A 15836-nucleotide genomic window follows, 5' to 3' on the forward strand; every position below is an offset into this window, starting at 1 on the left:
ACCAGCTGGTGAGAGGCTTAAATATTATAAATGATCCCCGAGGTCCGCCACACAGCCCCCCCTCAATACCTAGAACACCCCAAAACATACAAGAAAACCTCCGCGGGGTCCACAAACTGGTGTAGTCAACGGATCATGGTTGTGAATTGTTAAAACGTAACAAAACAGGCCAACTAGGTTGAACGTATGAAAATGAATTTGCTTCACTGAAGAAATATGAATCATTTAATGAACACAATGTGTCACAAAATTATTGAATGAAGTTGCTGTGCTATTTCGAGCCATAGTTAATATTTTGTATGACTTCCATGAGCTTGAAGGACTGCATCCATGCGGTTTGTTGAAGTGATCAGGAATAACAAAGAATCCAGTCTTACATGCCTCCCAGAGTTCATCAAGATTTTTTTGGTTTTGTCTTCCAAGCTTCCTCTTTAATTATATCCCAAACATGCGCAATGATATTCATGTCTGATTTTCTGGGTGAATCTTGGATCCATACATGCTCCAGTAAGTCTCTTGCAGCATTTGTAGGCGCTGTGGTGTAATTTAACTTATAATTCACCTTCTGGCACTTTTCCAGCATCTATCCATTTAGCAGGCATTTAATTATTTAATTATTATTATTATTTATGTGTGTGTGTATCAGACACTTGCTCATGCTTACTATATATATATATAATACTTAGGGTGTTAGATGGTTGAGAGGGTTAAGTTTATTTCCCCTTCCCATTGGTCGAGAGAAATGGAATCAGATGACGTAGTAGTTCCGTGTTCCTGAGTCCTTAGAAGAGGTAACTGTCGGTCATTGTGAATGGAGACACGAGTCACGACTCGCCGGGTTCCCGCTGTCAAAGGTAAGAATGGGGCCAGCATGGCAATTGATGGCTATCACTAGGCTTGCTGGCCACTAATCTTATTAGTGGCTTTATCCGTTTGTAGAATGAAGTCGGGGTTAATTTGAGAGGGAAACGTAGAATAGCTTTCGATCAAACTGTTCTTCGTCTCCGTTGTTTGGCGGGCATCAACGGTTGCTCAAAGCCGAGCTGGCACACTTAGACGAGCGGTGGCTTTTGTCCTCTTTGCTTCCGATTCTTTGAAAATAAATACAATGCCAATGTGTTTATATTTAACTACAAATCATGTAGGGGTGAGTCTGTGTTGTGGCGCAAGTGAACGGGAAATGTGGCAATGTTGAGACTGTGATTACTAACGTAGCTACGCATCTTTGAAGGGGAAAAAAAAATAAATGGATTAATTCACAAATATTAGTCAGCCAATTTTCCATGACTGCCGTCACGCGTGACGTGTACATTTCAAAGGAGACCCATTCGAGTCTTTTATGTCTTGTTTTAACTTCCGATCATCGTCATTATGAGATAGTTCAGGTACGTTTTGTTACGGTTCCCACATACGACACGTTAAGACAATTTATTTTGACATTTCATTAGCATCTTGCCGCATTAAAAACTGTTTTGTAGTTGCCGGGTCATCACCTGAGAGGTCAATGAGGAGGAGAGCTTGACCTTCGCACGGTAGGCTGAGTGCTGCTTTCTGTGATTGGTTGGAAGACGCTCATCCATCCAAAGTTCCTTGGCTGTGCATTTGGCTGATTACAGACAGTCGACACTTTTTGGGGGTTGGTTAAGGCTGACGTGTCTTGCAGATCCTGATGAATGTTGGTCATTGTGTGTTTTTGCTCACAGTCATTCAGACTTTGACATCATTCTTTTGAAAGGTCAGTCAACTTTATAAAGTCCTTTAAAACCAACCATCACTTGAGTATAGATAACTGGAAATTATGCTTGACGTTTCCTAGATTCTTTTGTACTTAATTTACTGTTTCTTCAAAAATGCCATCAAAATATGAATAATTTTGAAAATGTAAAGAATGAACTTCTTTCACCGTTTTAGTTCTGATATACACGTCTATCATTATAGAGCAGCAGGGCTCTCAGATCCTTTTAAGTCTTGAAGGGCACTCAATCTAAAAACACAATGCCTTAATTGGCATTACATTTTCAAATCAATCTTTCGAAAGTCTAAAAGAATGTTGAAAGCTAAGTAGAGTTTTATAAATTTAAAAATAACTCATGCAGAAAATTGCAGAATGACTTTTGTGGCACTTTCACAATATTAGAAACAACAAAACAGCAATGTAAGTATTAGTCAGGATTTCTAAGAGCATCTGTGCCTCATATGTGTAATGTAGCAATTTTGGGCTATGAGGGACTGTGGGAACGTAGGGAGGTTGGCCTTCAATGTCATTTCAAATTGTATCAAAAAGTCACAAATCTTAACTTCTATTAAGCTGTAGGAAGCTTATCTAGTACTTCTGATTCATTTTCATGTGTGATTTAAAAAATCTGATTTTGATTCTCCTGGTTGTAATGGATTGGATGTACCCTACTCAAATTATTTTCTCTTTTCAAATATCAAATCATTACCGCGTCAAAATTTTCTGCATTTATTCAAATGCTTTATCTTTTGTTCATTATTCAAAATGCGTTACTGCTCTCCTGTTGCTTGTTCTCATAGTTTGTCATTTGCATAATGTAAAATCTACTGGAAGGCTTCTCTTATGAACCTTGAAGGTTGAACACAACCGGTTTTGTGATGCTGGTAGACTTCCAACTTGTTGCAACTTCCAATTTATTGCCATATGCAACATAGGCAATAGTGCAAGAGAACTAATCTTTTGGGAGTCAACCCTCCCAAAAATATTTATTACAAATGTATGCTGATGTTTTCTCCAGTGTTGGCTGAATGATGGCAGTTGTAACACTTTTGGCCCTGCACCAGAATTACTAGGAAATAAAGTTCCTTAATTCCTGATACAAAAGGTTCCTTTGCTCTTTGATTTTGTTTGCCATCAGAGAGCACCAATCTGATGACATACACGGAACTGCACTTTACAGAAACTTCAAAGCTTCAAAGGTCTTGAATTATGCGCTGAAGTTCCCTATGTGGTGAAAGGCCATTTTAATGCTTCTAGATTAGGTGTCAAATAAAATGCTGCTTGTTGCTGCTTGCTTTTGTGACAGGCTTTTTATGTTTTGATTTCAGTTCAATACCCTGGGATCTGAGGAGCCGTGGACGTCGTACCATTGCTGGGCTTCATAGTGCTCCCCTAGCCTTTTTAAGCATTTCCCTACCCCATTTGAAGCATCCTTATCCCTCCCCCATCACATCCACCACGGTATGGCTTTCCAGTCAGATACTGTCCAGTCTATCCTCCTTTTTCCAGTCCACCTTGTGGTGTGGCTCTACTCTGTCCTCTCCTTCCTACCATGGTACTACATCACCGGCGCCGGCCAGAGGAACGCCATGTCCAAGCGGGTCAAGGCTCGCTCCACTTCAGGATGCGCGGAGGGACCCTACCGCTCTGTGGACCACTTTGACACGCTGGCCAAGGAAGACCTGCCGGGCAAGAACACTCTCGATAAGTTGTTCACATTCGCAGTGGAGCGCTTTGGAGATTCGCCTTGTCTTGGCACCAGAGAAGTGCTGAGTGAGGAAAACGAGATGCAGCCCAATGGGAAGATTTTTAAAAAAGTCAGTACATACGTCATTTATTCATTTGACGCTAACCTTATTTGTTTTGTGTACAGTTTTTGACGACTAATGGCTTGGCTTTTGTGTATTGATTCCCCTCAGCTGATTCTTGGTGATTACAAATGGCTCTCCTACAACCAAGTTGACTCACTCGCCAGTCAGTTTGGAAGCGGATTGGCAGCCCTCGGACAGAAACCCAAAAGCACTATTGCAATCTTCTGTGAGACCAGAGCAGAATGGATGATAACTGCCCAAACGTGCTTTAGGCATAATTTTCCATGTGCGTATTTACATTGTCTCTCCTGTCTGTGAATTGTGTCGAAAACACAGCGTATACATGTTCCCCCCCCCAAAAAAAAATAATAATAATGGTTTCTTCCTAGTGGTGACATTCTATGCAACCTTGGGAGAGGAGGCAATTGCATTCGGACTGAATGAAACTGGAGTTTCTCATCTTGTCACTAGTGTGGAACTGCTCGAGACAAAACTAAAAGTGAGTTTATCCCTCTGCATCATCTTTACCATCTGCTTTGTCCCTTCTCCAAATAGTGGTTGTCCTAATAAACAATGGGTCTCAAATAATCACCACAAAAAAATAAATATGAATTTCTCTTAGGGGAAAAACATGCAGACTATACCATTATTAACCTTTAGCAAATTTTTGAGTCAGACAACTAGACACGCAAACATCTTTTTATTCTCTATTATTGAACTTGCTTTAGTTTTCCCTCACATTCTATTGCCAAAGCGAATTAAACAGGCCTCTATCCAACATTTGCAGTCGTACCGGCTTTTGTACAAATAGCTTCCTCGCAAATATAAGCCCTCTTAAATAAGCACTTCTTGTGAAATTCGGATGTTTAAAGCTAATAAAACAGGAAAATGTCGGGACGCTTTTTGCCCTCGTGGTTTATTTCCATGCTTAAATTTCTGGTTGGTGGTGACAGCATTTCTCACCGTGTGTGTGTGTAATTTCTTGGGGATTTAGTTTACAAATCATTTCTGGTAGTCTCATTTTACTCTACACAAGCTCAGTCACGCTCCTAGAAAAACTGTGGTGTCCTGTACGTAGAGACATGAGTAGATTCAGACCAAAGATAAAATTGTCGGAAAATATTCTGACTCCCCATTTGTGCTCTTGTTTGTCCCAGAATGTGCTTCCAAATATCCCCAACCTGAAACACATAATCTATGTGGACCAGAAGAAAGTGACCACAGCAGGCTACCCGGCAGGACTCTCTATCCACAGTATGCAAGAAGTGCAAAATCTGGGCGCACTGCCTGAAAATAGTGAGTGTTCTGTCACACCTTCACCTGCACCAAGAGAAATTCTCATAGTCAGTTGGAATGTGTGAAGTGTCTTCAAAGTCTAGTTATTTGTGATTGTGCTTTTGCAGCAGAAAAACTCTCGAACACCATTCAAAGTATATTTTATTGATCGTCCACTTGAGTGTCTTTGATTTCCAATTGTTAAATAATTGTACTGTTATTTATCTCTGGTAATTGTTACTTTATTCTCGTTCTCCGTCCGGAATTTCAGAGTCCTTGCCTATAAACATTTTCCGTTTTATGAGAAGCACTCTAATAACCGTGGGTTAGCAGCAGCAATGTTTCGCAAAGGCTCCAGTTTGTTTTGGATTCTGTGCCCTGTTTAGAGTTTCAACAGTAGTGTTTGGGGTTGATTCCAAGAGGTCAATTTGGGTCACTCCTGATCGTTGCATCCGAGTCCAGTCCTCCTCAGTCTATCGGTTGCACCTTTGTGTTAATTGCGTTATTTGTAATCATGGTTTTTAACTTATCTACAGCCAGATTTGTTTTTAAAAGTTAAAAGAGAGACAAAAGCAAGCATGGTTCATTTTTCACCTTCAAGCTCAGTTAATGAATATTTTGATCAGGAAAATGAAAAAAGCCCATTCATTTTGTAGAAAAAATGAAATAACAAATGCCTTAAAAATGCTCAGTTAATGAGGGATATGGCCACGCCCCCTCCCTTCATGTCTTGGTGGTCATTTGAGGGAGCGATCGCAATTTGTCCATTGGAAATCATTGTCAATACCTCAAATGTCCAAATAACGGGAATCAACCAGCGTCTAAATTTATGTAGACATCTCCACTTAGGGCCACTCCAACCTCTGAAAACCAGTTTGCTTTTCCATGGCTGACTCCCCTCGTGATGTTTCTGTCACGTCTGTCTGTTTTCTTTCACAAGTTACCATATTGTGTTTTGCGCCGTAGGGATTGTGCAGAAAGAAACAGTAATTAATGTACTTGTAGGTTTGTTTTTTGTTTTTCAAAAAAGGATGTGTCTGTTTTGCAGTGGGAAAGGAACTTGTGAAGCCGGAGCCATCTGATCTGGCTGTGGTCATGTACACCAGCGGCTCCACTGGGCGCCCCAAAGGAGTCATGATTATCCACAGTAATTTGATCGCAGGAATGACTGGCCAATGTGAACGCATCCATGGACTCGGGTATGTTTAAATATTCTGGATGGGTTACTTTTTAATTCAATTTTTCATATCCCCACCATTTTTCATGAAGTTGTGGTTTTACACCAGAAACAGTTAGCGGCACTACGATGAGATGGATAAAATCAGGTGGATTATTTAACTGTGAGCGTTATTTATTTTCTAGAAACAATATTTATTAATCAGAACAACATGTTGAGACTAGTTGGAGCGCATAGAACAAGACCATTTTGATTTGACGTTCCCTAAAAATGGGTCATTGCGTTGGGTCATGGGACAACTTGATTGGTTGTCATGGGCAGTGCTTGCTCAGGGGTCACCAACTGTGCTTGAATATTTTCCAACCACAACACAAGATGTGGCCACACAGATCTCACCTCTTTTTTATTCCCGTGCCTAAATAGGCCCAAGGATATTTACATCGGCTATCTGCCTCTGGCCCATGTGCTGGAGATGACTGCGGAGATCAGCTGTGTCACGTACGGGTGTTCGATAGGCTACTCTTCCCCCCACACACTGTCTGATCAGGTAAATGTTCTGCAGGGTCTTCTTCAGTCATTTAGTTTGCTTGCTACACTTAGTCATCATAGGCTCTATGCGGTGTGTTCATTTTGTTTCTTTGTGTTCTTCTAGTCCTCCAAAATAAAAAGAGGAAGCAAGGGAGACTCCACTGTGCTTAAACCCACACTGATGGCAGCTGTGCCGGTAAGAATCATGTTGGTCTTTACTCTTTTACTTATTCCCCCTGCTCTTAGCTCATCGTGTCTTCTTTTGCTCCACCAACTAGGAAATTTTGGATCGCATAAACAAGAACGTGATGAGCAAAGTGCAGGAGATGAGCTACGTTCAGAAGATGCTCTTCAACCTGGGCTACCAATACAAACTAAAGCAGATCAGGAGAGGCTACGACGCACCTCTCTGCAATGCGTAAGGATTTGTCTTGCATAACAACATCTGTTTTCATGTTGCTACTCGCAAAGTACATGCCGAATGGCAGGTTGAACTTGATCAAATTATGAGGTGTGACACGTACTACGTTTCTTTGTTGCAGCCTGTTGTTTAAAAAAGTGAAGAAGCTGCTGGGTGGGCGAGTGCGCTTGATGTTGTCGGGAGGAGCTCCTTTGTCCCCGGCTACACAGAGGTTCATGAATGTGTGCTTCTGCTGTCCTGTGGGCCAAGGCTATGGCCTCACTGAAACTTGTGGAGCAGGCACCATCACTGAGGGTAAGGCTGTAATCGCACGACCACTGATTTTTTTTTTTGGGTGTGTTTTGGCTCTGGAATCTCACACTTTTGCCTGCTAGAACAAAAACAATCTGTCTTTTGATGTTCTTGCCAGTCAGCACAGATATTTTATCATGAAAGTAATAACATACTGTCAGGATGGAGTGCACAAAAAATGGTTACAACGCACAAGGAAATAACATCAACTAAAACTAATCTAGGTAAAGTAACTAAATGTGCAAACAGAAGGGAATTCTTAAAGTGTAGGCATCAGCGGCGCCCTGCTGACAGATGGTGGCGAGCATGAGCACCCACATGCCGGTTGGCTCTTATTTACCACACAGAGACAGGCGGCAGGTTGCTTGGGCAAGCAGACACAGGAGATAAAATGGAGACACCTGTGGACAAAAGAACAGAAAGGAACACCCACAAAAGCACCAATAACTTCCCCCTAAAAGGCCTCGGGGCCATAACGATACAATAAGCATGTATTTATATTGTGTGTATAATCACTGATCTTCAAGCATTGCAACAAAAGGTTGAACTGTTTTTTTTAAATCTCAATCATGGAAACACTTAATGGCGGTGCCAACTTTTTATTTTTTTATTTTAAACATTCAGTGTATCTATGCACACATTTAAATCGAATGAATTAGGATGGAAGCGGCCTTCCCCCCCCCAAGCCTTGTCTTTTTTCCCCCAATAGTGCTTCACAAGTGTTTTTTTTTTTTTTGTCCGAGTGAGCATAGATTTCAGGAAAACAATTGTGCATAGTCTAGTAGATCCTTTTGACTGCAGCGGATGTGTGGAGTTTGAAGACTAGACAAAAAAAAAAAAAGTCAAAAGAGGAAATCATTTGCTTGAACAACAACAAAAAAGTAACCAGCAAGAAATCTATCTTCCAGTTACAGTGTGTACCTCGCACATGATACACACATGAGTCATTCTCTCAATCAGTTACATACGTGTAAACAAAAAACTTCACCACTGAATCATTGTGTTTTCTTCCAAACGCTCCGAACATTGTAGAACGTCAGAGAGACACTGTTGACCTTGACTAGTCGACTGGAAATTCTGACAAAAAAAGATACAGCTTAACAAGACTTGAAATGATTGCAAATCAAGAACTTCAGTTTAGGGGCAGCTTTTTTGCTCCCCAACTGGAGCCAAGGTTTTATTAAACAATAAAAAAAAAAAAAATCTAATGATTCAACAATTGTTTTTTTGGAGTTGATTGTTTAGCTAATTGTGTGTCCAGATTCAGTATATTGCATTACCTCGGTTTCTTGACAATTCCTCACCTATCAGCTCTTAGTGCCACTCCTTCGCTGGTGGAGACAATGTCTCATTGGAAATTAGTCCCATCAGACAATTTACAGGCTCTTTCAGATGAATATGAGAACACAATACACATCACTGCTTTTGACAGTTGGTGTGTGATTCTCAGTTTTGTTAGTTAATATGTAGTAATAAACTAATGAGGTGCAAAAAACCGCTTATTCTGAGCCTTGTGTTAATATCTGTATAAATGGAAGAAAGAATGCAAATTTGCGGAGGTTGCTACTTAGCAAGAAAAAGAATGTGGACATACTTTATTTGCTTTAGTTGGTGCCATTATTTAGCTGACGGGCCTTGAATTTTAATATAAAGAATTTAAAAGCTTGGATTTGCAATTAGCAGGAACACGGAACAATTATAACGTGTCCGCTTGGAAGCAAGGGCATCTGTACCAGTTTTATTTTGAGGATCAGAAACACCTTTCCTTTAAAATGCACAATACTTCATAGCTTTTGACTTTCCAGTCTTTCTGTAGAAATTCAGTCGCCTCCAAAAAGCGTTGGAACGGAAATGTCAATTCCTTGATTTTTGTTGCCATAGAAAGACAACAGTACAATTCATTTGCATTGTCCTGAAAAAGTAACTATGTACTGGTGCAAGTACAGAGCAACAAACGTTAAACAGGTTGGTCAAAGATCAACAGCAGCTGAATATTATGAAACGTGAGAGTTATGAAAAAATACACAAAATGCTTTTTTCGCAAGTTATGCCACCAAAAAATAATTGTCATTCACTTCAAGTTAATTTCATAATGTCTGTTTCTATACTCCCTTTAAAAAATGGGTTGCTTTAACAAAAAGGTGCCGTCTATATACCATAAAACAAAAGCTAAACTTGTCTCATATGTACTTTATCTTTTGATATGAAACTCTAATGTCTTCAGTATATCACAAAAGCAAAGAAATTGACCTCGCTGTTCTAATAATTTTAGAGAGGGACCATATAGTGATGATGATGATGGTAGACACATGTTCCTTTATTTTTCTACCATACAGTTGCAGACAATAGCACCGGCCGTGTTGGGGCACCACTTATTTGCTGTGAGTTCAGACTGCGGGACTGGGCTGAAGGTACGGCATGTTTGTTGAACAGACTTGTTTCCTCTTGTTGCACATTCCAGTGATACATCCATCTATTGGATGTCTCCATTTGCTACTTTTAATTAGGCGGCTACACCAGTAAAGATAAGCCTAACCCGAGAGGTGAGATCCTGATTGGCGGCCCGAACGTGACCATGGGCTATTTCAAGTACGAGAGTAAGGATGAGGACTTTTTTGTGGATGAGAGTGGTCAAAGATGGTTTTGTACTGGTGATGTTGGTGAGGTGCACCCAGATGGCTGTCTACAAATAGTAGGTATGTATCATCAAAAAAAAAAAAAAAGACTTTGGATTGGCTTGATTCTGTTAACTTGATACCTTTTTTTGTTCAGACCGTAAAAAAGATCTGGTGAAACTGCAAGCGGGCGAGTACGTGTCTCTCGGTAAGGTGGAGTCGGCCCTGAAGAACAGCTCCCTCATCGACAACATTTGTGTTTACGCAAACAGGTGAGTCACATGCAACCATTGCGAATACTTGCAACCGTGCCAACAAAGAGCATGAGAATTGGCTCCTGTCCCAAATGTTGCATTTGGAATAAAAGCCAAAACCAGGTGTGGCTGTTGAACAAGAAATGCAAAAAAGGGAAAGAAATGTTCCCTTTTAGTGAGGGCAAGTGACCACAAGGTGGCAGCAGTCTTCATGAATCATTCAACTGATGCGCCTATAAAATCTGGCACGCCCCATTTCCTACTTACATATTTTGAATGCAGTGTGTATTTCATTAATTTCCCTGTCTTCCTTATCTACCCATCAGTGATCAGAACTACGTGATCAGCTTTGTGGTTCCCAACCAGAAGCGGCTGTTGCAACTGGCCAAGCAGAGGGGGCTGGATGCATCTTGGGAGGACATCTGCACCCATGACGACATGGAAAAAGAGGTTCTAAAGGAAATCAAGGAGGTTGCTGCTAAAAGTAGGAGCTTAGGACAATTCTCTCTCCACCTCTTTTACCTTTTTGTCATTTTTGACACAATGTGATTGAACTTGTCTTCTCATCCTTGTAGTTAAACTCCAGCGCTTTGAAACTCCTGTGAAGGTTCATCTAAGCCCAGAGCCATGGACACCTGAGATGGGTCTTGTCACAGATGCATTCAAGCTGAAGCGCAAAGAGCTAAAGAACCACTATCGTCACCACATAGAGAGGATGTATGGTGGCAAATAAGTCGCAATCCTTCTCAGCCAAGAGGCTTTATTTCAGCTTGGCCGCTCTATTTTTTTTTTTTTTCCTGTAGTTTCCCGTAAAGCGTGTGGGTTTCTTTGCTGTCTGTGTTCCAGACGAACATAAATGAAAATGAGCTGAACACAGAAGATGCAGCTTTTGATCCACCTGTGCCACTGGTGTGTAGAAGTAGGATGGTTAAAGATGACCATGGGTTACTGCTTTTTTTTGGGAAGGAACCCTTAAAGAAAAACTATCACTCCTCCACACATTGCTAATACTGTGCTGTCTGTGTTAGTCATTGAACCATTACCGATAACGATATTCTTTTGTCGTTGGAGTACTGATGTTACTGTGCCTTGAGTCTGCAGCACTTGTCAGTGGTTTTACGTGACGTTTTGATCACAAATTGTTCAATGTTTCGACGGCCATGCGAAAAGTTTACATGAAGCGTTAGGTCATCAACACCCCCCTATCCAGAGATATGCTTGACAACCTTTACTTAATTTATTCTGGCGAATTTTATTCTTGCTATTTATGTCAATGCTGAAAAAAGACCAAATGTCCAACCATAAATGACTCAGGAACACCAAGAGCAGATGTTTTATTTTGGGACAATGCCAAAAGCATTCTTTGCTTGCACTTTCAGCACATGCTGAGCAGGTTACTTTGTTCACGATAAATGGCTAAAGACCATGCTTGGTGGCAGCAGCTACACCTTTAGCCTTTCTTTGTAAAGGGGAAACTGATTAAGTCAGTATCATGAGTGTTTGTATTTTCATGAACCTGTTTGTATACTGTACACAAACTACTCCATCCTAATCACAGGCCTTACTGTTCAAGCTATTCTTGAAAATAAAACCTTTTTCATACTAATTGTGGAACTCATTCCCCCACTGATCAAGTCAGTATCATGAGTGTTTGTATTTTAATGAACTTGTTTGTATACTGTACACAAACTACTCCATCCTAATCACAGGCCTTACTGTTCAAGCTATTCTTGAAAATAAAACCCTTTTCATACTAAATGTGGATGGATCTCATTCCCCCTCTCATCCCATTACAAATCTATATACATAAAAAGAGAGTTTAGCTGAGGACAATCAGCTATTCCAGTCTTGAAAACGAAAACAGTCGCTAGCAATTTTCCACACAGGTTGATCGTTGTTTGGAGACGCCTGAGCCGTTAGAAGAAAATTCTGGTTGAAGAAACGCTGCTTGTTCCCTTCAAACTTGACAGTTCCGCCGGTGACTACAAGTAGAGTCATCTGACCTTGAGTTGCTTGATCTGTGAGCCAAGGGAGAGACAGGTGATATTTAAAACAGCTGATCCTCTTAAAAAAAAAAAAAAAAAAAAACGATAACACAATTACTACAGGTACTAATCATTTGGTTTTATAGGGCTTTGCTAGATATGCAAAAAAAAAAAAACTTACAACTTAAATACTCTAGCAACAAAATGTCTCTATGCCACAATGAATAAAAGAATGTCTCTACTTTTCTCCTGTATCAAGGTAATTAAACATTTAATGATCCACGAGCCAGATTGTTCTTGTTTGGATTCTGAATGTGGGGGAAAATAAGATTCAGCTACAGGACTGGGGCAGAAATATTTCAAAAATTAGCAATCATGTTAAAGATTGTTAAAGTTTATACTTGGATTTTTCTGTATAGAGCCCTCAGAGGAATCCATTTGGACACCCTCGGTCTACATTGTATTGTTACTAACCGTGAACTGGTTGACAATCCAGTGTTTGGACTTGGAACTCGCTAGAGGGAAGTGCCTCAAAGAACTCTCCCAGGGCAACTAGTCCGGATACAGTGTTTCCATTCCACACCAAGGTTGCCTTATCCAGGTAGAGTCTGGTGAGGTTCTGAGGAAGAAAAAAAAAAGTAGTTAGACGTCAGAAAGCAGTATAAATACTGTGATCGTATGACAGGAAAGACACAATGAAAGGACAAATAATCCCAAATAACAGGAACAAAAGTTGTACATTGTCATTGCACCAATTGAACAACCACTCACCCTTCTTTTTTTATCCATGCAGTCGTAGTATATATTGACGAACTCCTCCGAATACCTGCAAGACTGGTCCACGTGGGTCCTGAAATCCTGCGGGATTGCAAACAAATGAGTGTTAATGTTCATTAACACGTGCAAGTTAAATACTACGAGCAAGAGGCTAACTACATTGCCCTGCCGGTTGCCTAAATAAAAAAGTTTCATTTGTAGCTTACCACTATCGCTGCCATGAGCAAAAAATAATAATGTCGGCTATGTCTCGGAATGAAATAAGAGCGTTAGCAAGAGATGTAGAACACAGTAATGTTCGTTGTATTATTTCAAATTGCTTGATTTGACGCTTGCTTGGCTGTAGCGTTGACGCTTATTTACTTCCTGCAAATGTAGCTTGAACTACCAAAATAAAACACACATGTGGGTCACAGGCGATGCAGTTACCAACTAGGATTGTTCTAGGCGTTTTCATTTATTCATATATTACTTATGTTTATCTGTGGTTGTATATGCATCTAAAATATACAGCATTTCACCTTGGAAACGTCTCGCGTTGTATTTTATTGTGACGAGGTCATGTGTTGTATGCGGAAGTAGAAGTTATAATTTCCTGAGTCATTCACCCTTGGTTCAAATTTGGCAGTGTACGCATATGCATACGTTATTATTTTCCGAATACATTTCGGCACAATATATTTAAGAATGGAGGGGTCTGTCTCAAACGTTGACGTGTGTAATTTGGCATATTTGGGCCAGTTTGAGAAGTTAAAAGAGTGCATTACATCTGATAAAACCCTAGCCTGCAAAACGGACCAGGTAAAAAAAATTCACGACCAACCAACTTGTTTTATTTGACGTGATAATAGAATGTCTAAATGTTCAATTTTGCACGTTTCTTTTGTTTCAGGATCACAGAACGGCCTTGCACTGGGCTTGTTCGGCTGGCCATCTCAACATTGTTTCTTTTCTGCTTGACCTGGGAGTGGAAGTGAACATGCAAGATGACGTATGAATTTAAAACATTTAGATCAAATAATTACTCTTCCTACCTTTCTACTGTTGTCCACTAAAAGAAAATCGTTTTAGGTTGTATACTAGAAAAACTAAAGGATACAGATCCTCTTTTTTTCATACAAAATAACAACAATGTACTCAAGTATATATAAATGGCTGGAAAGCAGTAAAATAATATAAATAAAAAGTGATGCAAACCCATCACAAAGGTTAAAATAGGGACAAAGCCAGGGAAATATTGATTGTCGAATGGAAGAACTCAAAATGACAGCCCTTGCTGATGTTATTTCCAGGCTGCATGGACCCCTCTTCACATTGCATCATCTGCAGGTAGAGAAGACATTGTCAGAGCACTAATAGCCAAAGGCGCTCAGTTAAACTCTGTAAATCAAAATGGATGCACTCCTCTACATTATGCTGCCTCCAAGGACAGATATGAGGTAAATATCTAACTTTTTTTAACTCTGCCTTCTGCTCTCTCCCTCTCCTCCCCTCCCTCTGACCTTCCCCCATCATTCTCTCTCTCTCTGTCTCTCTCTGTCTCTCTCTTTCTCTCTCTCTCTCTCTCTCTCTCTCTCTCTCTCTCTCTCTCTCTCTCTCCCTCTCTCTCTCTCTCTCTCTCTCTCTCTTCCCCCTTTTTGACACTGTGTGTATAAATCAAATGTAATTACTAATCATAAGTCATGGAAAATGATGCAGTAGATATTGTGTTGGATGTATGGAGGGATACAGTATATTTAAAAAGTGGAGGGGAAAAAAATACACGCAATTCCGTTAACATTACATACACACTTTATTTGCTTTGCTGGGCGACAAAAAAATGATTGACACCCGTAACGTTATTTTCTTCACATCATATCCTCTGATGAAAAATCTTGAACTCGTATTTATATATATTGTATATACCATATGCCCAAACAGTATAAGTGAATGGATAGTGAGATATAACTTGGAACACACGATGTGAACAAAGTAGAAAATCAAAGCCAAGTAGGCTTATTTCAGTCCTCTTTCCTAGATTGCCTTGCTCTTGCTTGAAAATGGAGCCGACCCTAATGCCACAGACAAACTTGATTCCACTCCACTTCATAGAGCGTCCGCCAAGGGCAACTATCGCCTGATCCAGCTGCTTCTCAAACAGAGTGCCTCGACCAACATCCAGGACTCGCAGGGCAACACAGCACTGTATGTTTGGAGCAACACTGAACCATTAAAAGCATGATCTAAACTACTTGAATCAAGCAATGTGGAAGTGTTAAATGACAAAAGGTGTATTTATATTTGCAACTATTTCTCCATTTTGTTGAACCAGCCACCTGGCGTGCGATGAGGAACGGGTTGAAGCAGCAAAGCTGTTGGTGGAACACGGAGCCAGCATTTATATTGAAAACAAGGAGGAGAAAACACCTCTCCAGATGACCAAGGGCAGTCTAGGCAACGTACTTCGTCGAATTGTGGAAGGATGATGCATTGCCAACCTAAAGGTCCATTTTCGGCTTCACCCAGACCTGAGACAAGTTTGACTTCCTCAGTGGCACAGATGCTAACATATCTGACCAAAAACACTGAAATGCGCTGGCCCAAACTACAGACCAACCTCTGTGATATTTGATGTATTGCAAATTGTGTAATAAAGTCAGTGTTAAGCTTCTTTATTTTGTGTGTTTTCTCCGTTGAACGTCCATTGCAGTCTTGGTGGATGAAGCCAGAGCGACTCACCGCCTCACTCGGGTGCACAAAATTTCTGCGAACGTTAACTGTTTATTCCACTCAGCGGCACAGTCTACAGTATTCCGGCTATGGACATATAAGACTGTAGAGCAAATACTTTGGTAGAGAAACTTGAAGATTCGAGCTGGGTGTGTTTTTATCACATTGAGTGGTGTCTGACAGTTGAGGCGTAAGCTTTATTTTCCGTGGTTTGAACCACTAATTTGGGGTTCTATTATGGACTTTGGAAACCTATGC

General features: G+C 40.5%; 3 protein-coding genes across 5 annotated transcripts; 2 read left to right on the forward strand and 1 right to left on the reverse strand.

The window, feature by feature from the left end:
- The first annotated feature begins 701 nt into the window (after positions 1–701).
- acsl4a (acyl-CoA synthetase long chain family member 4a) lies at positions 702–11713 on the forward strand. Of its 3 annotated transcripts, XM_085938569.1 has the most exons (16): positions 702–854; positions 3064–3196; positions 3316–3552; positions 3655–3832; positions 3936–4045; positions 4704–4842; positions 5870–6020; positions 6422–6545; positions 6651–6722; positions 6805–6944; positions 7069–7241; positions 9575–9649; positions 9746–9934; positions 10011–10125; positions 10434–10591; positions 10683–11713. In XM_085938569.1, exons 3-16 carry the CDS (start codon positions 3325–3327, stop codon positions 10838–10840), a joined length of 2010 nt encoding a protein of 669 aa, XP_085794695.1. In that variant the 5' UTR covers positions 702–854; positions 3064–3196; positions 3316–3324; the 3' UTR covers positions 10841–11713. The 3 variants fall into 3 exon arrangements, with proteins under 3 accessions (XP_085794695.1, XP_085794675.1, XP_085794684.1); XM_085938549.1 differs by having other exon boundaries at positions 3064–3552; XM_085938558.1 differs by lacking the exon at positions 702–854 and adding an exon at positions 1622–1735 and having other exon boundaries at positions 3064–3552.
- On the reverse strand, positions 11291–13243 carry nxt2 (nuclear transport factor 2-like export factor 2). The gene is made up of 4 exons (XM_085938594.1): positions 13076–13243; positions 12864–12950; positions 12567–12711; positions 11291–12125 (listed from the first exon to the last, which is right to left on the reverse strand). The coding sequence occupies exons 1-4, from the start codon at positions 13088–13090 to the stop codon at positions 11941–11943; spliced, it is 432 nt and encodes a 143-aa protein (XP_085794720.1). The 5' UTR covers positions 13091–13243; the 3' UTR covers positions 11291–11940.
- A 209-nt stretch (positions 13244–13452) lies between these two features.
- Positions 13453–15519, forward strand: psmd10 (proteasome 26S subunit, non-ATPase 10). Its single transcript, XM_085938582.1, has 5 exons — positions 13453–13670; positions 13762–13860; positions 14162–14308; positions 14887–15053; positions 15181–15519. Exons 1-5 carry the CDS (start codon positions 13557–13559, stop codon positions 15332–15334), a joined length of 681 nt encoding a protein of 226 aa, XP_085794708.1. The 5' UTR covers positions 13453–13556; the 3' UTR covers positions 15335–15519.
- Positions 15520–15836: the final 317 nt, after the last annotated feature.

The sequence above is a fragment of the Syngnathus leptorhynchus genome, chromosome 2, assembly GCF_054491065.1.
Source record: "Syngnathus leptorhynchus isolate UIUO chromosome 2, UIUO_Slep, whole genome shotgun sequence".
NCBI lineage: Eukaryota > Metazoa > Chordata > Actinopteri > Syngnathiformes > Syngnathidae > Syngnathus > Syngnathus leptorhynchus.

Coding starts and splice junctions, on each gene's coding strand:
- acsl4a (XM_085938549.1), top strand. CDS start 3,199: ATGGCTTTCCAGTCAGATACTGTCCAGTCTATCCTCCTTTTTCCAGTC. Junction 6,723..6,804: donor CACTGATGGCAGCTGTGCCG/GTAAGAATCATG, acceptor TCCACCAACTAG/GAAATTTTGGATCGCATAAA. Junction 6,945..7,068: donor GACGCACCTCTCTGCAATGC/GTAAGGATTTGT, acceptor TCTTTGTTGCAG/CCTGTTGTTTAAAAAAGTGA.
- nxt2 (XM_085938594.1), bottom strand. Junction 12,712..12,863: donor GCATGGATAAAAAAAGAAGG/GTGAGTGGTTGT, acceptor TTTCTTCCTCAG/AACCTCACCAGACTCTACCT. Junction 12,126..12,566: donor GGATTGTCAACCAGTTCACG/GTTAGTAACAAT, acceptor CTTGGCTCACAG/ATCAAGCAACTCAAGGTCAG.
- psmd10 (XM_085938582.1), top strand. CDS start 13,557: ATGGAGGGGTCTGTCTCAAACGTTGACGTGTGTAATTTGGCATATTTG. Junction 13,671..13,761: donor TAGCCTGCAAAACGGACCAG/GTAAAAAAAATT, acceptor CTTTTGTTTCAG/GATCACAGAACGGCCTTGCA. Junction 14,309..14,886: donor CCTCCAAGGACAGATATGAG/GTAAATATCTAA, acceptor CCTCTTTCCTAG/ATTGCCTTGCTCTTGCTTGA.